Genomic DNA, 23,044 nt, shown 5'->3' with positions numbered 1-23,044 from the left:
AATCTGCATGGGTGTACTCCAGGGAACAAAAGGGGGGTGGGGGGAGAGGAGGGAAGGCTACAATTCCAAACTCATTTCATTCGATTTATATGTATAAAACATGCAGATGAGCACGAGTATCGCTGGATTATTTCCCACACGCTTTCATAGAAAAGTCGTGTGAACTAGTGGCCTCTCATCAGGCTCAGATGTACGTTGTATTTTGTGCCATTAATGAAATTTTGGCAAGCTAACACATTGAGCTAAGACTGCAGCCATGGTAAACGATGTCAGACACAAATATACATTATAGCTGGCTGATGTGAGTATTGTTTCAACTGGCATTTCATTTTCATTTCAGGTAACAACATTGCTCATCCGTTCAACTGCCCAGACCTTAAAATATTGCAGGATTATCAAGCCTTGATCATGATGTTGTGTATAGGTGTCATGTAGAGGTAGAAAGCTCACGCTGTATAATACGGCATAAAGTCCCTAGAGATATGGCACTGAAAAGGCATAATACACAAATATTGTTTGTTCGTCTGCAAAATATGTAATTTGGTTGGTAATGGTGCGTGATATTCCTACCACTGACCATTCAGAAGTGAGACACAGAAGCATCTGTGGAATCTCATGCAAGGTCAGCATCTGGAAGTGCGCTCAGCTGCCAAATATCCAATCATGTCGGTGTCCCTTGCCTTTCAAATCCAGCGAACAGAGTTGGAGATCCTAGAAAGAATAATAAGCACCTTCTTGAATAGAGGTGAGAGTTATGGTCGTGCGGGGCTGGCGGCTCACCGAGTTCAAAGGTCAAACCCCTAGACTGCTGTTTGACCATGGATGAGAAAAGGGTTGCAATGTGTTAAATAGGCCTTTGAATCCCTCCGGAGTCACTTCTAAGCAGACTGAACACGGTGTTGCCCTGTCCTACAACCTGCTGCCGTGTCTGAACCATTTTCATCCGTGTAATGCAGAAACATGTGTGACAATCTCTATCTACTTAGAGGTGGAGAGCATAAAATTATATCCACAGAAAGAGAGAAAAGCCTAAGGAAGTGTTCAGCGTTCAGGGGCTCCGCTCACATGATCCCATGACACACAGCTCGGGGGTCAAAGGTTAGGTCACAGGGGCCTTGTAATTAGTCTGTCTACCACCCAACCATGTCTCATAGGTTGGGCACCATTTATGGCATTTCACCCCCTGACCTATGGCTCCTAGCCTCTAAAATATCCCCCACAATGTCAGTGGTAGAAGGTGTACCGGAAGGTGAACTTTCACCCCCAGAGAATAGAGGAAGGTCACAGGGGAGTGACTACCGATACCTCAATGGGGGCATTCAGGCTTGAGAGCAGAATAGGTTGCAAACATGCACCTGTGTGCATGCTGTATGGCATTTGAGTCATAAATCACGCAACCTTTGGTCAATAATATGTCTCCGGTGGTGGCAATTTAATTCCAAGCCTGAACTGATGAGACATACTTCCTGAATAATATCCATTAGGATCAACCGACCGACAAACAGGAAAGAAGAAAAATGTACATACACAGACTGAGGACGGGGTAGGAACATACAGATGAGCCAGATGAGTCTTCTTGCCTGCACTGCATCTCAGGCAGTGGGGATCATAATGTTTAAGCTCATCTGTGCTCTGCGTACTTCATGCAACTGTTAAACAAGTAAAAGCCTGTCCAGAGTGTTGAGCTGGAGTGCTAGGCCATATATTTATTACTGCAGCCCAGGGGGGGAAAACTGTCTCAGAAATGTGTCCGCACTGGTTCTTGTCAGCAGTGCTTCAGAGTGCAGAGCTGGTTTAAAGAGAATAAAACAAAAAAAAACACACAGTGACCACTCATTAAATACACCTACTCACAGAGTCACATAGACAAAAACACTCAAACACACATGCCAGTAAAGTGCACTTACGTAACGTGGTTAAAAAGAAGAACCTCCACCTCTGAGTCATCCCTGTGTGAACACCAGCAGGGCAGCCTCACCACCTCCCTGTCGTGATTGCGTAGCTGTGGGTGTGGGGCATCAGTTTACAGTGGAACGTTTTTCCCTTCCGTTCCTTCTTTAATATGATTGCACATACTCACACTCACGCATTCACTGAGAGTACAAAACCGAACAAAAGCCGTGAATGCTGTAAGACAGGTTTACATGTATTCCTGGGAAGAACACGCATAGATACTCAGACACGTATAGCCCTGAAGCAATGGCTGCTGAAGAAAGAATACACCTTAAGCATCACCTTTCACCTGCAAACTTGCTGTTGAAACGCAGCGACAGTCGAGCTCCTAGCATTACTTGGGTATAGTTGCGTGGTTTGCATTCTTAGATTTCACTGAAATTGAAAACCTGTGCTGTAAAGGTGAAAGGTAATGTATGTAAGTTAAAACTTGCATGTTGCATGTAAAAATTCAATCTAACAAAGGCCTTCATGCACATAATGTACATACACTGCCTGGCCAAAAACAAAGCCGCCACCTGGATTTAACAAAGCAAATAGGTACGAGCCTCCTGTTGGACAATTGCTGCAAGTTATTTAACCCCAACTGATGCAATGAGTAGCTTCTCATTTCTTTCACAATTATGTCGACGAAAGAGACATCCCGTGAATGTGGAAAAAAGGTTAGTCTGTTTGAGAAGGGTCAGATCATTGGCATGCATCAAGCAGAGAAAACATCTAAAGAGATTGAAGAAACTACTAAAATTGGATGAAAAAATGTCCAACGCTTTGTTAAAAACTGGAAAGATAGTGGGGAACCATCGCATCAGGGTAAGAAGAGAGGCAGATGAAGTGATGCACCCATCATGCCTAGTGCCTACTGTACAAGCCTGTGGGGGCAGTGCTATGACCTGGGGTTGCTGCAGTTGGTCAGGTCTAGGTTCAGCAACATTGTGTGCCCAAAGAATGAGGTCAGCTGACTACCTGAATATACCCCCTGGCACGGGCATATTCCAAGATGTCAATGCCAGGTTTCATTGGGCTCAAATTGTGAAAGAGTGGTTCAGGGAGCATGAGACATAATTTTCACACATGGATTGGCCACCACAGAGTCCAGACCTTAACCCCATTGAGAATCTTTGGGATCTGCTGGAGAAGGCTCTGCGCAGTGGTCAGACTCTCCCATCGTCATCAATACAAGATCTTGGTGAAAAATGAATGCAACACTGGATGGAAATAAATCTTGTGACATTGCAGGAGCTTATCGAAACAATGCCACAGTGAATGCGTGCTGTAATCAGAGCTAAAGGCGTTCCAACGAAATACTTGATTGCGCAACTTTTTTTTTTTGCCCATGCAAACATGGATTATCCCTTCTTCTTTTTTTTTTTCTCCATTTGAGATATTCTAAGCATTTTCACTATGTTCTATGCTTTTGTTGAATCCTCCTGCTGTCGTGCCCTCTCTACCTCACTGTCAGCTGCATTGGCAGTCTCTATTATTCATCACCTCCACTCCCAGGCTATTTATACCAGCTTTTACAGTCAGTCCGTCTTTCTGCTCTGCCGGATGCATCTGTCTACACTAATACAGCCATTTCAACTTGCAGATTTGGGCCGCCTTTGAGTTCTCAGCGTGAAACGGCATCACTATAACTACCCGAGCACAGTTCAAAAGCACACACACAGCATTAAGTGATGAACATATTGTACCAAACACATTCTGTAAAAGATCTGTCCTGAAAACTGAGTGCAAGAGATATTGCACTGTTTAAATCAGTGTTCTGCCACCACGAATGTTGATGAGAGCAGTAAAAGGCCATGCGATCTTGCACAAACTGACTTATTTCCACATGCATTGTCACATATATGATCATTTCACACATCTTGCAAACTAAACATTTTCTGTTTGAATTCAAAGTGTAAACAACACTTCCTCTGGATTGCTCCCCGAGGTATTAACTCCACTGCAGAGCATCCAATATCTAATTTCTCCTGGAGAGGAGCACACGTGGGAATATATACAATTCCTGTGAAAGGAAAAAAAATAAAAGGCTTCAAGTGTCTTCAATTTAAGCAGCCACGCGCCGGTTGTCTGTGGGAAGGGGTGTGTCTACTGTTCAGCAGTTCAGTTTAAAAATGGATGGATGAAAAATAGAGGGCAGGATTCCAGTCTCAACCTAAATGTTTTCAGTCACGCACCTACACTTCTTACAAATCCCCATGAGAGCTTTTTTTTTCTAATCTTGAAGAGGAGGATAAAATGTGATCTGATCCACCTGTGATGAAGCAACTGAGTAGTAAATGTTGCAATTTGAGATATTAGGAGTAGCAACGCCCTCTAGAGGAACATAGAGGTTAATACAGCGAGAAGTTGGATCAAAGCTATTGCTGGAATGAAGACTATAATTCCCTTCTTCTAAATGTGTACTTGTTCACTAAATATTTGATGTTTTGAAAAATGGTTAATTTACTTGTATGTCTCTTTGTTGTCCCATGTGCATCTAATGTCAACAACCAAAATTTTTCTTTAGGGTACCGTCAGACCATAACAAACTGCCTCTTTCAACATTATCTTACCTTACCGTCTACCAGGCGTGTCTGTCACTTGGACTGCACAGAATATCATCTCAGGAAGACCACTAGTGGCTGCCATATTTCACAACAGGGGGTTCTTGTACCATTACATATCCAACTAGCGCAACAGAAACATTCAAAATACTTGCCACAGTAAGGGAAGCAAAGACCATTGAAGAAGTTGATATTCCAGTTAACTAGTAAGATTAAACACAGGTACACTCAGTGTCAGTAAGCCATACTATCACACATCCCTAACCAGAACTGCTACAATACAATTCAACTACAGTAACGTCTGACTTTACAAAGAAATGCTGAACTTTATCCAGGTTTGTTTGCACTGTTAACATCACACCACACACACTTTAAATGACATACTACTCACATGATTCAGATAAACAATTTATTCATCTTGTAACTTTTACATTTCTGGTTATTACTTGTGCGTTACCAATTCTTTGGGAACAAAATTAATCTGCAGACATATAAACTCTTACATACAACTGTCATTACTAACTGACAGGGCAAAGAGTGGCTCATCTACTCTCTTGACAGAAAGCCATAGAGAATTGAAAAAGGACAGACTGTCACATCAAGTAGCTATGTTGGTCTCATTAAGTGCTGTGGGGAAAAGCGTTTTCAGTGCTTCGAACTCTGGCGTTTTCTTTACTGGGCGATGCCAATGACTCCACAGGCCAGACGTCCACCTGCATTACCGGTCTTCAGGCTCTCCTCGTTTCCTCCTTTTCCAAGGTCATCTGCCTTCTCGTGGATCTAATAAACAAGACAAATGTTTTTCCATCAACGAATTAAAGTTTAGGTACTCCATATTAACTCTCAAGCTTTGTTAAGTGTGAGCAAAATGACACTTTTTCTTACCACCATGGTTCTGCCAATGATGGAGTCGGGGCCCGTGAGGGTGATTATCTTGTCTGTGATGTCTAGCTTGGCAACATTATCGGCTCCTGCAGTCACATTGCCCAGGTCTCCAACGTGTCTGTTTGCATAAAAAATGATTTAGTCATAATTTACTGACAGGAAGGAAGCCTGTATATAAAAAAAAAAAAACATGGGTAAAGAATGGACATAATTTGGGTAGTTTACATCGTTATGTGAAAAAGATTTGTAATTACATTAGATTAGATTACATTATGGCAACCTGCATTAGTCTCATAATCACCAGAGTTTCAGTAAGGGCTAAAACTAATAATGAGGAAGTAGCAGTCGGTCTGAAACCCTGAATTTTTCTAATGCAGCTGTTGATCCTTCCCACATTTAGTATCAGTTTCTCTCTAACCATATTTTCAGTCTGTGCCTCCGCTGTCACTTTTAAATACAAGTGGCTTCCCAAAAACTCTGTGCTCCAAGTTACATCCTCTGGAGGAAAAACAAAACAAAACACGGAAATCTACTCACAGAAAGCAAATCAATGCTAATGTGAGATGTTAATCTGTTAGTGAAAACACCCGTCACCAAACAATGTATCAAGTTATAAACAATGCATGCAAAACTATGCAAACCTCTGAGTTGACACTAAATCAAAGTAAATATGACTTATGTGATCAAACAAACCTTTGTAACCATGACTAAACTGAATCTTACATAACTTTATTTTTGTCCCTCCCTGCTGTACAAACACCAGAGCTTTTTCAGTTATTGATCAAATATGATCTTGTCAAACATGTTAGTTCACGTTTAAGATAATTCAGCACATTGTTATTTTGCATTTAAGAGGGATGTAAATTTCATGCTAAATCTAAATGGTATTTTGCAGCAATTTGTATTAACTGTTAACCACCACAGTGGTTTCCTAAACAATATATGGCCTGTAACAATACTTCTCTTCACTCAGGCCCCGTCCACATGGAGGCGCTTTTTGGTTTAAACGCAGATGTTTTGCATCGTTTTGGCCGATCGTCCACACGAATCCTGTAAACACATTACCTGCAAGTTGAAATTACCTTAAAACGCACTTTTCTGAAACCTGGTCCCAGGGTGAAAAAATTCGCAAAACGCAGCTCTTGAGTTTTCGTGTGGACGGCGAAAACGCGAAAACGGGTAAATGCGTTTCGATGATGTCATCGCCACACCCCTCGAGCAGCCTTCCACCTCTTATATCCCGCGAGACGTCTCATAACAACATCAACAACAATGGTGGACTACATGCTCGTGTTCCTGCTGGAGAAGATATTGAGCCTATTAGGGTTACTAGGGCAAAATATAATTTCTCCTTGAGTTTGGTTTCTTCTAAAGCCGATTTGTAAACAGCGTTCAAGCTTTATGCGCATGCTCCGCCTCTTCCTCTCCGTTTTTGGTGAATTTATGAAACTGAAACAGCGCCACCCATAGGCCTAGAGTATGAAGTAGTGTTTTGAGTCGTGTTGAGACGGATCCGTGGGTACGCAAATATTCTTGAAACGATGCCAGGGAAAACGGAGGGGGGAAAAGATCGTTTTGGTGCGTGTGGACGGGGCCTCGGAGTGGACTCACCTTTCTGCATCTTTGGGGCCAGCGTGATTCTTGTTGTAGGGATTGAAGTGAGGGCCTGCACTGATGCATCCTGGCGAAAAAAAAAGCACACATGGAACGTTCAGACACACAGTAATATCAAGCATTTCTCAGAAACCTTATAGATCATCGCACGACTACTGTTAGATGCTCACCGTTCGTGTTATCTCCAAAGGCGTGGACATGGAAGCCATGCTCACCAGGGGTAAGACCTTTGATTTCTCCCGTCAACTTCACAGGGGCAGAGGCGCCCTAGTAGAAGAGGAAAATGCAATGCATCAGGCAACCACAGAGACATAAAAAAAAAAAAAAAGGGGGCTGACAAAACCAGATGGCTAGAAGCACTAGAAGCTAAAACAAGGATCATTTCCAGCCAATCACGTGCCCTGCACCTGGCAGATATTTTCTGTAGTATGGTACCTAAAATACTATGCCAACACTGGAAAACAATTTTTACTGAGTGTCTACTTCACCTTTGTATTTCTTTATCATTAAAATGGACATGTCATCATGCATTAACGGGCATGTGGTACAAGACCTTCAATACTAGTATTTTATCTTTGTGTATAATAAAACAGTCCAGGGGTTCACCCTCAGTGGAACATGACTGGCCAGCTCTGTTATCCTTATCAGCCAGGCCAAACATGCCTGGGTGGGCAGTGACTCAGCAAAAAATCTAATTGTTAGACAAGCCTTTGCTCTTATTTCACAGGCCCACAACAATATGTTTTCACCAAAACATGTTAAAGCAGAAGCGTTGGCCCACTTGTCCTGCAAACCACCACAGTCTGGCATTGTTACATACTGACATTGGAAACGTAACATGCAACTTATGCAACAGGCGGTCCTACGCTGAATCATTAACAAACCCCTGGCCTTGTTCAAAGGTACCGCGTTTAATGCCAAGGCACTGATTTCAGTTGTTACACTAAATAGATAATTACCCATTCACACAAGCAGGCTACATTGAATAAGAAGTGACGAGCAGCAGACTTGGCTGAGTGCGTACTTTACGCTAACTGATGTTTTGCAACATACAGAGGGGACCCCCAATTTGCATTGAATAACGTAAACTGTGTAAGCTAACGTATGCAAATCAGCGGGAGCTTGCCAAATCTGCACAAGTTCGACGCCTTGTCGAAGAAATGTTACATTTAGTTAGCTAGTGAACTAGTATTGAACCGAAAACCTTGACTACTAGCTTGTGAATGAAGAGCTTAGCTAGGTTAGCATTCGAGCGGCGACGCTTCCTAGAGGCTGTGCATGCTCACTCGCCAGGTATTTCTCTCTAAAACAACAGCTAGGCAGTTTCTCCTCCTAACACAATGTAGCACACCTTACCTCCTGCTCAAAAAAAACTGTCCCAGTGGTCTCCCCAGCTCCTTTCAACACGCAAACAGCTTTCAGCACCATCTTCGCAGCAGCACTTTCACAGCTCGACGAACTTACTGTCGCGTGCTCTCTTGCTAGTAGAGTGACAACCAACCATATGTGTGTCTGTGGCTAGTGGGCGGGCCTATTTTTTACAAAACAACCAATCAGAATCAAATACAGTTAAAAAGATACATTTTGATTGGTCAATGGGTACCGGAAGCCTATCAAGCGTTTCAAGCAACTGAACAAGTTATATTATTAAAAAATGTCCGAAAACATTGCTAACAAGCAACGTTGATTTGTAAAACGGCATCTATATTAGTATTTACACATTATTGCAAAAGCTTTATATTTGCATAAGCACGACTGCCATGTAAAAGTGCTGGTTGTTACAGGATTTATCCAGTATTAATCCAATTTGCAGATCAAGTAATTTATCTAACAAAGTATTATCATTAAATCTAGTGACAAATAGCATGAACACTGAGCCACTGATCCCATTTACTTTTTCTAGTGAAGATCAGACAAGACTTTCTAAGGGTTATAAGCATATGATAGTAAATATTAGACCTGTGGGATTTAACAGCTTATATAAAATGTGTTCAAGGTCATCATCTTCCACATCCATCTACACCTGATCAACAGTTAACAGAACACAAATGAAGCAAGATTTTGGTACAAAAATAGTTTATTAAAAACAATTTCCTATGGTTGAAATATTGAAGATTTTATGTCCATGTCTTTTGCCTTTTTTAACAAATCATAGAAACATCTGTCAATATTCAAACCACTAGGAGTTAAAAACGTTAAAGCAAAGGGCCTCAGTCGCTCCTTTCGAGTCAACTTGTTTCTCTGGGAAAAACAAACCACAGATTATTAACAACATTTACCAAGACGCCTTTAGAATCGTCAGTGATACAAGCATATTTACAGAAACACTCTTCATTTCTTCACCTTACTATTGCCATCATTGCCTCAGTGTAAAGTTATTTGAGAACAAGAGAAGCACTTGCAGAATCTGGGCGTCAGAGTTTAACAATTTAATATTCGGTGTAGTATCGCTTCAATGAAACGGACACTTGTAAGCTGTGTTTATCATAGACATTTCATTTTGTATTTCTAGGTGGCCAAAAACTCATTATGATTAAAATTAAAAAATGCAATTCATATACGATTCAAATCATTATCCTTATCCTTCCTAACTCATAGAGGAAAGACCATCGCAAATGTAAAGCTTAAAGAATAAGCCTGTTAACCTCAACAAAACACAGAAAGTTCAAAAATCAAACTTGGTATGTGAATGTTAAACTTATAATATGCATTTTAAACTTCTACTTCATTTAACTGAAAAATAAAATCACACACATTTTGGCAGGGGTGCGAAACTTTGGACCAGCAAAAACTAAAGTATACACATCCTACCATTTCACGTGCACTAGGTTTTTATTATGTCAATTTGGAAAATATTGCAGCCAGTTATCAAAATCATAAACTATGATGAAACCCTGTAATATCAGAGAAAATCTTCATAACTGGATCTTTATTTTTGAGTCGGGTATATCCCCTTTACTCAGTTCACACTTATCCACCATTATTCATTTCCATTCTTACTTTTTGTGCACGTTACATAGCCCAAATACATTTGACTGGCCTCAGTAAAAGGTTATGTTCTCGGTCTTTGCAACAGCCTCCTGTATTTCTGTTGCCTACAAGCCATCCCGAAATTTCCTTGTCCTTAGCTACTAAATTTTGGCCTGGAGAAGCCCCATTAGGAATTCATTATGCCCGATGAGAACCAGTGTGGCCAACCACATCCTCTGGGCAGATTTTGTATGGTGATGGACAGAAGAGTAACAGCGACATAGACATCTGAGTGCCATGGTGGTGATCTTGTGGCTTTGCTTGGATATATTACTATCAAATTGCGTGTAGGGGGTATTTATTGTCACTGTGTGGGTTGAAACACAGCATATAATTGTATTTTTATGAGACTCATTCTGATAAAAATTAAGTCTGGCTACAAGAGACTAGTATTTTGTGACCCAACAACAAAATTAACACAAACATCTTTGCAATTAAGTAACATCTGGATGAGTAAAGCGTGATCAAAACATGTGAAATAATCTTTACTTTGTAAAAACATTAGAATTACATGACGTGTTGACTGACCTTTTACAGCTTATCAGTAACTATCGAGTTAGAGATCTTTTAAATCAATTTTAGATTCTAAGGAGTTCTATGTTTTGAGGAGTCTTAGCTCTAGTGGAATACGTCAAAAATACAAGAACATAAAACCAGGTATTCACAGAGGAATATTAAGGACACAGAGTATTGAACTATAGAAGTGCATGTCACTCTTTAGTTACAGCACCAAGTGTCTGGTAGAGTGGAGACAATACTTGTCTTTATTCTACCTGATGTGGTTCAAAGGATGAAAAGTGAGGACATTTTGTGAGAAAAGTACCAAGCCAAGCCAACGTCCAGAAGAATAGCTCCCAAACCCTTGTCAGTGCAAATGCCTGCAAGTAACTTGATTAGATTTTAAGGCCACTGTAGTCCTATCTTGTTTCTTTTTGGCTGCAATGAGGAGTCAACATAAAAGACAAGATGATGAAGAAAATATAATGGTGCCTCTATTACCACAGAGTTGCTTGAAACAATATTCAGTGTTCGACATGACATTTTGGCAAATTTAAAAACTACTTTATAAAAGGATACATTTACAATGTTATGTATTCCTGCTATCCATAGATGACGGCATGGAGGGAAAAAAAAAAAATTGTCATTGTGTCCTCCATGTGCAAAGCAACTAGAGACAAAACTAGATATGGACAGATGTAAGGTCATTCTCGCAACTTAAAAGGAAGGTAAAAAAAACTACAGTTAATTGCCAATATTGAACTACGGCCGTTTTTCCAAACTGATTTTCAGGTGTTTTGAGAAGTAAATGCAAGGCCAAATTATTATTTGTATCATAACCCATGAAGCTGACATGTGTGGGAGATCAGTTTGTTTTCAATAAATGAACTACTGCCCAGAAACTGTCCAATTACCAACTCACAAACTGTGTCTAGGTCAAAATCATCTGCCAAGAGCTGAGACAACTGGAAAACTTTTTTTTTTTTTTAATCTTTCAGTGAACAGTCTATGATTCAGCTTCCTGTTCAGTTTCTGTGTGCTCACTTTGAGCTGAAGGTAAGGACTCGGAGGGCGCTGGATCTCCTGCGGGAGTTACCTCTGGTGGCGGAGCTAAAAGTTCAGATTCTGCGTCCTTATGAGAAGCTTCCACAGCTGGTTCTTTACTGGTTTCCACGGTAACAGCAGTCACAGAAGGTTGCTCTGAGCTATTAGAGGTCCTAAATTTGTCCATGTTTTCCAGTTCAGCCAATCGGTCGTCCTTGTCCCACCGCGTGGTCCTCTCTCGCCGTTCTGACCGCCTTGGCCTGTCCCCTTTTCCTTCAGCTCCTCTGCCACTTTCTCGACTCCCTCCTTCGCCTCTTCCCCTTTCTCCTCCCTCCCCCCTGCCTCGGTCCCTTTCCCCGTCGTCACCTCTCCCGCGATCCCTGTCTTTATCCAGGCTGCTTCGCCTCTCTCTCCAGTCTCGTCTGTCTCGGTCTCTGTCTCGATCACGGTCGCGGTCTCGGTCTCGGTCTCTGTCCCGATCTCTGTCTCTCTCCCATCCTCCTCCACGTTGATTGCCTCCATCTTCCTGCCAGCCTCCGAGCCTTTCCCTCCCATCCATTTTGTCGCCACCCCCTCCCCTTCCTCCGTCGCCAAATGGACGCCTTCCACTCCCAAAGCCTCGGTCCCTCTCTCTGTCCCTGTCTCGATCCCAGTCTCTGTCCCTCTCGGGCTCTCTGTCTCTGAATCCAGGCCTGTCTCCTCTGAATGGTCTGCTGTCCATTTCTTCTGGCCTCTCCAAAGCACGAGGCACCCCAGGCCTGATAAAAGGTGGAGGAGGACCTTGTGGAGGAGGAGGGCCGTGCCCATGAGGGAAAGGCGCCCTCACATTGTGTGGAGGAGGCATTCCAAAGGCTCCTTTGGACAGAGGGGGCTCATGGGGCACCATCTGAGGGTGTGGTCCCCTAGGTATCATCTGTGGGGGCATTGGGGGAAGACTGGGGTGAGGTGGTCTTGGACCGTGGGGTGGAGGGAAACGTTGCATGTGTGACGGTGGGGGAGCGGGAGGACGTTGGAGTGGGATTATACCAGGGCGTGCACCTAGCAGACCTCCAGAAGCTGGTTGGATATTTCCAGGAGGTCCACCCGGAAGACCACCTGGAAGTGCCCCAGGAGGTCCCCCTGGAAGTGAACCTGGAGGTCCACCTAGAGGACCACCTGGAAGTCCACCTAGAGGTCCGCCCGGAGGTAAGCCTGGAGGACCACCCACCTGGTTACCTGATGAAGAAACAAATACGAAATAGAGCTTTAATTTGAACTCAGCTTCATATTACACTCAAAGGAAGTTTAATAATTTGAAAAGCATCAAATAAAATATGCCTAGAACTGTGTACCACGAAGGCCAGGCAAAAGCACTCTGTCTGAATAAAACTCAAGAGAGAAAAATAAACTGACCCATAGGTCCCATTTGGTTGTTAAATATGCTAGGACCCTCGTCATCTCTACTATTGCCCAGACCTGCTGGGTCCAAAGCTGGGTCCTCAACTCCACCTTTGGCAGCAGGTGGGGGACCTAAGGGCATGGCACCTGGAGGAGGAAAACCTAGAAGAAGAGGGATGACAGACTTTTGTTAGATTCAGTTAAAAAAAAAAACAGTGCATTTGCCTTTTTGATTCAGTGCAAGCATAATACGCATCCATGGCAGCACGTGTGTGATGGGATTTTTCTTGATAAGTGAGAAAGACTTATAAATGTTTCCTAAAAAAATGCCAACTGGGAAATTGTTACATGAACAGCTGGTTGTAGGAATTCCTACCTGGAGGCATCTGCATGGGGTTAAAGCCCGGCCTGATGAAAGGAGGAGGAGGGACACCAGGAGGGAAGGACGGCGGAGGCATGCCAATTGGACCGGGAAAGACAGGAGGCTGGAGAGAACCCACCATTGGCTGCTGCATTGGAGGAACCTGAGGATATTTGTAAGAATTTACTGCACTGAGCTCTGGCAAAGAATAAATAACAAACCACAAACCTCAACCAGACAACACCTTTTTATTTTTACCAACAGCGATAAATCAAGACATTTCTTATTCTGAAAGCTTAAAACTATATTTCAGGTGTTGTTTACCTGTGTGGGAAGAGCCGCCGAAGACACTACAGGCAATACTTTTGTCTCCTCAAGCTGCTGTTGGTCTGAACGGCCGTTGTGGGTGAGTTCCTCCGAGTGCTCAAGAGTGTTCCTCACTGCACTCCACTCTGGAAAGACACCGATTTCAATACCAAGTTATTTTAAATGAATAAAGCCATGGCAGGGTTTATTCGGGTAGGTATAATTCAGGATTCAGCATTTGGCATCTTGTTCAGTACTTGACTAACTAGAGTTCGCACAGGCCCTGTTCACACTTGGTATTAACAAACATCAAAGAAGATCTAAATACTAGTGGACAGAGCAAAGTACAAATGTGAATTCACCCAAGACGCACTGAGATTCAGTCACTCAAACCATCTCGTCCAAATTAATTTGCAAGATTTGGAATACACCAATGAATGGATCACAGTCTGTAATGTTATTAATTGCTTATTCTCCTTTAATTTCTGATGGACTGGGCATGGGACGTGCATTGCTGCTTCCTACTGGTAAAAACAACATATAGAGGTTTATTCTAATACAGCTCGGGAAAATGAGACCCGATCACAAGTGGTCACTAATGCTGTGCAGCTGTGATTTGATCAGGACGCTTATTAATGCCAGATGTGAACAGGGACTCTGTGGTGTGTGATTACATATTATGTCCTAATTTGAGTGTATACTCAAAAGAGTTTTTACCTGGTGATAAGGTGTCGACATCCAGCATTCCTCCTTCTTTCAACTCCTCCAACTGGTCCTCTCGGATTTTGGACCAGGGTATGTAGGTGACACCCAACTCTACATCCCAATACTGTTTGAACTCAGACTTTATGCCCTTGTTCAAAGCCCAGGCAATCTGGAGGGAAAAACAAAAGGCTATTGATTCTATTACAAAACTACTGGTTTAGTTTTGTGTTGTCTACCCGTTTGTTTCCTACATTACCTTGATGGTTTTCTGGTTTACTTTGTACGGCCCTCTACTAAGCTTCTGCAGAGCCCTGAAGGCATCTTGCCTATGGATCATGACGATATAAGCACAGCCACGCGGAGGGATCATCTGAAGAAAATAGCGAGACAGACAGTGAGGAAAAAAATAAAAGAGGTTGTGTTTTAAATTTAATTTTCCATTTTCAATCTGTACTCAGTGTAATGACTGAACGGAGATCGAGATCTTTTCATAAACATGTGCAGCATTAGGTATTAAGTGTGGTTTTATGTGTAAACCCTTTTTTAATCAGTATTTACATATCAAACAAAATAAGCAGATTTACATTAGCTTAAGTTAACACATAAAACACTAAATATATAAAAGACAATTTTGCTGTATCGTGAACACTAGACACAAAAAATGTGTAATTTAAATCTTAGGGGGATTTAATGCAAATTCCAGTGTTACAGGATGAGGCCACAGCTGGATCAATGTAACTGATCTCTGAGTGTCGACTTACATTGATGGACTCTATCTGCCCAAACTCTTCGAGTATACAGGCAACGTCTTGTTGTTGTGTTCTCTTGTCCAACTGGCCCACCCACAGAGTTGTACTGCAAACTGAAGAGGAGAGACAAAGGGTAATATGAAGAGGAATTTAGAACTGATGTGCAATACGTGAAATAAAAATAAATTATAGATTATTCCAATCTTGCAGGTCGATTTACTTAAATAAGTGTAACCACAAACGGATAGTGACTCACTGCTCAGTGTCTCGCTCTTGGGTGGTGGGAGGCCTTTCTGCCGTCTCTCTCTCTCTTTCTCTCTCTCTCTGCGCTCCTGAGAGCGAGAGTGTGGCGAATGGTGACGGCGGTCTCTGGAGCGCGAGCGGGACCGCCTGTGCCTGGACCGCCGCGTACGGGAATTAGACCGCGACCTCCTCCGCTTTGGTGATCTGGAGGGTAAATAAACAAAACACCATTACAACTCATTCAAACACTGACGTTCGACCGATCGGGAACATATCGCAAATAAAGTGAAAAGAAGAAATTCTAGTTTGGATATGGAAACCCAGTGTGAAACCACATATCTCATTTTAGATGCTCACCTTGAGCCTGAGTGTGACCTTTGGACGTGTCGGCCATCCCTCATGGATGAATGGTCCATATCCATAGACATATCCTGAAATGATGTGGAGAAGACATATTTTGTTCTAAGATACTACACGCATTCACAGTATCATACCACAAGCAGAATTAAATTAAATTATGTAAAAACATTCTCTCTAAAGGTTTTTTAGCTTGTTAGGTGCTACTATTTTACATATTCTTTATACTACTGTCAAGTCTACCTGTTGTTGCTGGGCTGCACTCTGGGGAGGGTATATCCCTGGGAAGCCCTGAAGCCCAGTGGAAACAGGGAGGGGCTGTCCTGGCAGAGGATGCCCCATAGGAGGCATTGTTACTGGGAAGCTTTGCCCTGGCAATAAACCACAGGTCTGGATCTGACCATTAGGAGGGACGGGAAGCTGAAAAAGAGAATTGTATTAAGTACTGTGCACCTACAACAGGGCAATTTATCAGAAACGGATAATAATTTCTTCTTTTTTATCAAGAGATTCCGCATATATAAAAAGAGCCCATACACCCATCAGGCATAACATTATGACCACCTTCCTAATATTGTGTAGGTCTCCCTTGTGCCTCCAAAACAGTTGTGACTCATCAGAGAATGGACACGGGCCTTCTGAGGGTGTCCTGCGGTGGAGAGTTGTTAGTGGGGGGCCTTTGGGTCCTATGGGTAGAGGGGAGGGGCCCCTTGGCATCATCCTACAGATACTTGTTCAGTTTGGTATCTAGTGAATTTGGAGGCCAGGTCAACACCTTGTGCTGTTTTTCATGTTTTTTGAGTTGTTCCTAAACTGTTTTTGTGTGTGTGCCTGTGTCAGGCTGCATCCTGCTGGGGATGGCTGCTGCCATCAAGGAGTGTCATTGCTATGGGTTGGGGGTGCCTGGTCTGGTCTGGTCTGGTCTAGGTGGGTGGTACATGTCTAAGTAACATCCACATGAATGCCAGGTCCAAAAGTTTCCCAGCAGAACATTGAACTGTCACAAGACGGTCAATGTTATTAACTTCTCCAGTCAGTGGTTTTAATGTTGTGGCTGACTGGTGTACTGCATCGTACATAGAAGCTTTAACAGAAATTTAACAAGGAAAATAGAAAAGGGAAAACAAAGGCCAAAGAATTAAATAGAGGAGTTCATTTTCAACAAGAAGAAAAAACGTTGTAGCTCTGTTGTACCTGTTGTGAGTGGTCTTGTGACATGTTGCCCATCTGCAGTTTAAAGTGCTCCATGTGCTGTGGGAAGGCTGGAGGCTGCTGCATACTGTGATGATAAAAAAAAAACACCGTCAGCATCGCAGCTTTTATGAGATTTCTAAAAATCAATCAAAGCTTCCCACTTCTTGGCATCACAGACGTGCTGTGGTGTATGTAATAAATCAAGGGCTTACAAGGAGGGCTGTGACGAGATTTCATCCTTCTTTGTTTCTTCTCCAATTTCTGGTTCGTCATCATAGTCAAAGCGGTCTAGCAATTTCTAAGGAAGAGGCAAATGATGAATGTGAGAATACGCAAATAATACAATTTGTATTTGGCACATGCAAATAAACAAAATGGACTGTCACCTTGTCAAAGGCTGCTTTTTGTTGGAGTGATTGCTGGGTAGGCTGGGAGGGCAGCAGAGGTTGTGGGGCGACCATGCCCAAGCCAGTGGAGACATTTTGGGCGTGTGTTTGAATGTTATGTAGAGAAGGCTGAGTGGTGGTCTCAGGCTGCACTGGCTGTTGCTGAAAGTTCTGGAGCATCTGTTGAAGCTAAAAGTGAAACAAGAATCAGCAGTTAAACACCAAGACATGAGAAAGCAATGACAACAACGCAAGGAAATGAATGAGGGTGAGGTCTGGATTAGTACAAACGCACCTGCTGACCCTGGAAGAGCTGTGCCACAGCAGCAAAGGCGTCAGAGTTGTGCAGAGTAGCAGATGTCATGGTGGAGTTTGCCGTTGCCACAGTAACTGGCTCTTTGGCTGGAGGTGGAGATGAACCTGAGAGAGGAGACACAGCATGAACATGCGTGTGCAGATGCTTTTAAATTCCAGCATTGTTTAGAATTATTCTGCAAGCAATTCTGAACAAAATCATGGCTCGTGGCTCTACAGTAATCACCAGCTTCTTGTGTGCATCACAAACGTTACCTGGCTCGTCCGCGCCCGCGTACGGGGCCGCGCCACTGCCAGAACCGGCCGCCATGTCCAAGAGGGGCTGAATAACCTCGATCTTGAACACCCCATTTTTCTGCCACAGGTTCAACACCCGCACAATCTTACTCTACGATGAAAATAAGAAAATACGTGAGGAAGAAAATATGATCTAGAACATTCTAGATAACGTGAATTGCAATTAAATGTCCAGAATCTCTTTGTGTACTTACCCTGTCCTCTACGGGGCAAAGGCAAAGGTTCTCAAAGGTCCCTGTAATGTTTTTGGTGAACCTTGGACCAAACACATCCTTGTCCGGTCCAAACTGGTGTCTGGACTGCCTCACGATGGAATCCACCACGTACAAGCCAGCTACCTTATACTCAGGCTTACACTGCAGAGAGAAAGACGAGTAAATGAGTTAAGTTTACTAATATTTGGTGACGATAAGAAAGTAACTAAACACTGAAAAGTTTGGCTCACCTTTTTGATAAACTTCTCCACAATCTGGACCACGTGTTTGTAGAGCTGAGAAAGAGAAAAGCAAGTGAGCACGTCATCATCTGGACATAACGAACGCGGATTAAATAAATATACAAGTAACTATCTGGTGGCAAATGTCTTACTTTCATAGCTTTGATGGCTGATTTGGTGATGGAGATCATCTTCGCCCGAGATATTGGGGGCTTGGAGTCCATCAAAGAGAATAACTAGAGCAGAGAACAGAGACAAGGCAACGCTGGAGTCATTTCAGAGGTGATGATAATCATTTCTATTCCATTGATTTTACGGGTCAAACATCATGTCGTCTAACATAAGACACACACATTTATAAGACGGGCTAAACAAGTGGTAAATTTAAATGATATTCCAAACTCTAACAAGCTGGCCTTGTTTTATGATTATGTGATTTCCAAAACTGATCAATTACTTGGGCTGACCACTGCTTGCGGTGTGGTTCGTTCCACTCTGAGAGGCCTGATAATGCATTTAAGTGTGCCGTCATAATTTACCACTTTTATTTCCCCGCTGTAATTCCTTCACGTGTACAGCAGACACCTCAGAATGGCAAAATGAAAATATGAGCTCAACTTCTTCACAGGTCTGAGAAAGATTGAAAGCAAGACGCGCAGCTGCAAAATTCATGCCATGTAGACAAAATACAGACTTGTTACACAAGGACACATGCTCACCCCCCGTGTCCTGTGAGGTAAAATTACTGCTTTTGTCAATAGAGTCTTGTGGCTTTGAAGACAGAACAGATCAATATATCGGCTCAAGCCACTTGCTGGAGGCTGTGTGACGACAAGGTAAAGCAGTGATAATATCCTACTGCTTACAACCCCATTTCAAAGAAACTAAATTATCCATTTAGAACACCCTAAAGGTTTTCTATTAGATTCAAGTCATGTGGTATACTTGGCTAAGTCATAGTTTTCACTGCCGTCTTCTTTAGAAACTCTTCAGTGGTTTTGTCAGTTTGCTCATGAACATTATCAAGATGAATATTCCTCTAGTGTTAATCTTCTTGAGACATCTTGCCAGGCAGCATTTTGATATGTACACAAGCATTCTCAGAGCCATCTATAAACTCAATCTCCCCAGCGCCTTTCGCACTTGTGCACCACCATATCCTCCCACTTCCACCTCCGTGCTTCACTGTCAGCACTACGCATTTCCTATAGCAGTCGCGTCCAGGTCCACAACCAAACATGCTGGACCTCATCTGAGCCAAACTAATGTAATATACATTTGAGTTGTCATGTTCTTTAGCAAAGGCTAGTCTTCGTGCAAAAGAGCAACCACGGTTTCATTTTTTTGATGCCGTCTGTAGATGCTGAGTTTATGTAATGTCATTTGCGGTGTCTGAGTTGTAAAAGAAATGCCGCCCTTGCGCCAAGTCTGAAGTACTCCTGCGCCTGCTTGTTATGGCTAGATTGTGCAATTATAGGGCACTGTCTATGGGATCATTTTCGCACAACTGACTTTTAGTGGTACTATACGTTGTTTTCCTGATTACAACACCAACGATGTTTCAAATTATTTTTACTTCGTGAGGTCTCACAGTCAGATTTATTTCCTCTATTCTTTTGCATGTGGGGCCACGATGCAGACAAGACACGGCCCGTAGGTTCAAAACATGTTGAAGATGTTTTTCGCCATTTTGATCCATGCTGGCTAACTATTTTAAACTCAGTTTTGTTTCGACGGTCACAGTGATCACAATGTACTTTTAAGAATTACCACTTTGGGCCTTGTGGTTCCAATATAGTATTTGTTTTTAATTTTTCTTGACACTTGCCAGCTTCGAATGGACACAAATGTTGATCACGCTGATCAGAGAGATTGCTGCTGGATCTTGTGTGTATATTACACCACAAAGCATTAACTTGCATCCATTACTAACACCTACTTTCTCCACCGATGTGTCAAACTGAAACAGCTACTGAAACTTTCAAGATATGTCTCAATAATCATGTGAAACTGCCCAAAACCATGGGGTTATAGAGCTTTGGGGGGCAGTGAACAAGATGGGCACTTTTTCATTTGAGTTTGCCACTCATTGGTGAATAAACTATGTGGGTGCAGCCACTGTTATATCAATGGGCTTAATATACCAAAGGCAGGAACAAGAGGAACAACCAACACCAACAAGACTTGACCTGTGTTGTGGTTGTGAATGAACAGTGCTAGCAGGCCTTACACTAACTTAGGCTGACACATTCATCACAAGTTGTGCATATTAGTAAAGCAGTAGTGGACGTTTAGGTTAACTTGCACTGTGACATTAACAACAGAACATGCCTGTGTTGAATGTTTGCTCAAAGCTTTGCTAGTAGCATTGTTACCACTCTTGGCAAACCTAACTAACTCCCACAAGCTAACATAACGGCTACTGCTCAAACCACTGCCGAGTGCACATTAGCCTCATTAGCTTGCTAGGCGGTAGAAAACGCTGCCATTGGTTTCAGTAACATTACTTTCATTGCATGTGTACAAAACGCACGCTAGCTCAGTTAGGTATAAGATGCCCAGTTAGCTAGCTACCCGAGCAGGCCCACAGGTCCGACCTCCTCGGTTAGCTCCGGTGCAGCAGCAGCACCACCACCTCCACCATGACCAGCAGCTCGGTGAGCTCAGAGTCTCGGCTAGCCCTCAGTGCAGCTTACCTCCTGGTTAAAGGCGTTGACGGCGTCCATGATTGCCAGACGCTCCGGGCCTTCCCCGTTATTCCCGATTCCCCTCTCGCAGCGATGTTTATTCAAGGAAGGGTCCGCACAACATGTCCGCTCCCGGTAGCTAACGCCAGTTAGCCTCGCATTGGTAGCTTTCGGGTCGGCGGGCACAGCAAAGCATGATGGGATTCAATGTTGTTGTTCTAGGGTTTGTCCACTAGGTGGCGGAGTACTGCAGAGATTGAAAATGCATACCAGACTGTACAAGTGTCCTGTGGGTCCTTTCAGATAGGGACCATTGAACTCGTTCATCTCTCAGATGTACAGACATTAGTTTTGGGAATTTTCTGCATTGTTTTCTTACCCAGTCATCTTAAAGAACTTATAATGTGCATTTCACAGCAGCCAACAAATGCAGTATTTTGTCGAGATTTTAGGTTTATCTAATCATCACTGCGTGTGAATGGTTGTCTGTCTCTCTGTGTTAGCCCTGCGATGGACTGGCGACCTCTTCCAGGGTGTACCCCTGCCTCTCGCCCGATGACAGCTGGGATAGGCTCCAGCAGACCCCCGCGACCCTTAACAGGACTAAGCGGGTACAGAAGATGAATGAATGAATAATCATCACTGCCTCAAATTCTATGATAAACAGTAACCACAATAACCAAGTACATTTATTCAAATACAGTAGCAATGTAACCACAAATTTGAGGTTCTTATACTTATATTATTTCTATTTCTACAATAAACTTCCACTCCACTGATATTCAGAGTGAAATATTGTACTCTCATCTCCACTACACTTATTTGACTTGCTTTTAAGATGAAGATATGATCCTTCTGCATTTTTAATCTATGATGTCAGATATAATAATATATCAGCCATAGAGGAATCAAATCAGTGCTTTTATTTTAATACTTCAACATCAGTTTCCTGCCAATACTGCAGGACTCACTAGTGTCTTACTGCATGTTCATGTAGTACCAAAACACTCCAATAGATGGTGCACTTACACCTTTGACCGTATGTCTGTTTGGCGTCTTAGAAAGCATGGTCCAGCAGGCAAGTTTAACTGCATGGGTAGATGTTCTCCTCTCTCCTTCCAGGGATCCATACAATGAATGAACAAAACAGGATAGTAACACAACATCGTCACAAAATACCACAGAGCTGAATCAACATCACTCTGACACCGACTAAAAAAACCACAATCTTTATTATTAGATTTTTTTTATTTATTTAATGGATTTAAATTAATCGCCGTGTGTTTATTTATTTCAGACATTGCAGGTTCAGTGTGAGTTACGCAACAAAACATGCTGATGAATAAAGTCATATAAGGGCAGATTAATCCGAGTTGAATGCATGTACAGGAAGAAAGAAAAAAAAAACGTGCCTCAAACTGATGCCCCTCCCTGCAGGTGTCCTCCTTTGATTGATGAACACCACGTTAATTAGGCCAGTGAACACCTCAGCCAGTGAGGAGGAAAATGACTCTTTGTCTGCAACTTACTATTGTTGTCATAACTCAAAGTTCAGCAACAGCCGCTGAAACTCAAAACAGCTAAGCTAAATGATGGTCGTCTAAGTTGTTTAAATGTGATCATGTTTGCCACTGGAAATGTGTCAATAACTGAATGATCAGGTATGTGTGCGGTGCATTTTGCGTACTTTACGCACAATCCTTACTAAATGGAAGGGGGGCAGGCACCCGGAAAAATATTCCAAAATATCAAAATGTCAACAGTAGCTCTGCTCATATGCCTGCTTTACGGCTACAAGTGTATTCTTTGTTCATACCCATGTACTATCTGATCGCACCACGAAACGCACTCAACGGAACGGGGAGGTGGTACCGGGTGGAGTTGTCCCCCTTGTTCTCACATGCGCTCCGCCCGCCTGCGCTGATTGGATTGAAAAGTGCCCCTTCTACTGCCACTGTGTTGTTGTTTTTTTTTTGTATCTCATCCTCACACTAAGAAACGCCCACCCACAGGACCGGGAAAGTCACTTCAAACTGGAAAACACGCTGCCCGCATACA

General features: G+C 42.8%; 2 protein-coding genes across 2 annotated transcripts; both read right to left on the bottom strand.

Moving 5' to 3' along the window:
- Positions 1-4,897: 4,897 nt before the first annotated feature.
- sod1 (superoxide dismutase 1, soluble) lies at positions 4,898-8,485 on the bottom strand. The gene is made up of 5 exons (XM_084565093.1): positions 8,358-8,485; positions 7,172-7,268; positions 6,999-7,068; positions 5,388-5,505; positions 4,898-5,282 (listed from the first exon to the last, which is right to left on the bottom strand). The coding sequence occupies exons 1-5, from the start codon at positions 8,427-8,429 to the stop codon at positions 5,175-5,177; spliced, it is 465 nt and encodes a 154-aa protein (XP_084421219.1). The 5' UTR covers positions 8,430-8,485; the 3' UTR covers positions 4,898-5,174.
- A 581-nt stretch (positions 8,486-9,066) lies between these two features.
- Positions 9,067-21,287, bottom strand: scaf4a (SR-related CTD-associated factor 4a). The gene is made up of 19 exons (XM_084564601.1): positions 20,996-21,287; positions 18,452-18,535; positions 18,309-18,353; positions 18,058-18,219; positions 17,822-17,954; positions 17,547-17,671; positions 17,252-17,440; positions 17,078-17,163; positions 16,866-16,950; positions 15,915-16,091; positions 15,672-15,745; positions 15,328-15,518; positions 15,084-15,184; positions 14,579-14,692; positions 14,335-14,491; positions 13,636-13,763; positions 13,327-13,474; positions 12,966-13,112; positions 9,067-12,788 (listed from the first exon to the last, which is right to left on the bottom strand). Exons 1-19 carry the CDS (start codon positions 21,023-21,025, stop codon positions 11,536-11,538), a joined length of 3,429 nt encoding a protein of 1,142 aa, XP_084420727.1. The 5' UTR covers positions 21,026-21,287; the 3' UTR covers positions 9,067-11,535.
- Positions 21,288-23,044: the final 1,757 nt, after the last annotated feature.

The sequence above is a fragment of the Chelon labrosus genome, assembly GCF_963514085.1.
Source record: "Chelon labrosus genome assembly, chromosome: 17".
In the NCBI taxonomy this organism is placed as follows: domain Eukaryota; kingdom Metazoa; phylum Chordata; class Actinopteri; order Mugiliformes; family Mugilidae; genus Chelon; species Chelon labrosus.
This window is presented reverse-complemented; position numbering and strand designations above follow the sequence as displayed.

Bases quoted from the DNA above. Each gene is read 5' to 3' on its own strand.
- scaf4a (XM_084564601.1), bottom strand. From the start codon at position 21,025: ATGGACGCCGTCAACGCCTTTAACCAGGAG. The intron at 15,519-15,671 runs GTGAGCATCTAA...TTTACCCTCCAG, and splicing joins AGGTCACACTCAGGCTCAAG to ATCACCAAAGCGGAGGAGGT. The intron at 12,789-12,965 runs GTCAGTTTATTT...TTTCTTCATCAG, and splicing joins CAACCAAATGGGACCTATGG to GTAACCAGGTGGGTGGTCCT.
- sod1 (XM_084565093.1), bottom strand. From the start codon at position 8,429: ATGGTGCTGAAAGCTGTTTGCGTGTTGAAAGGAGCTGGGGAGACCACT. The intron at 7,069-7,171 runs GTGAGCATCTAA...TTTTTTCGCCAG, and splicing joins CTTTGGAGATAACACGAACG to GATGCATCAGTGCAGGCCCT. The intron at 5,506-6,998 runs GTGAGTCCACTC...TTATGCAAACAG, and splicing joins GGCCCCAAAGATGCAGAAAG to ACACGTTGGAGACCTGGGCA.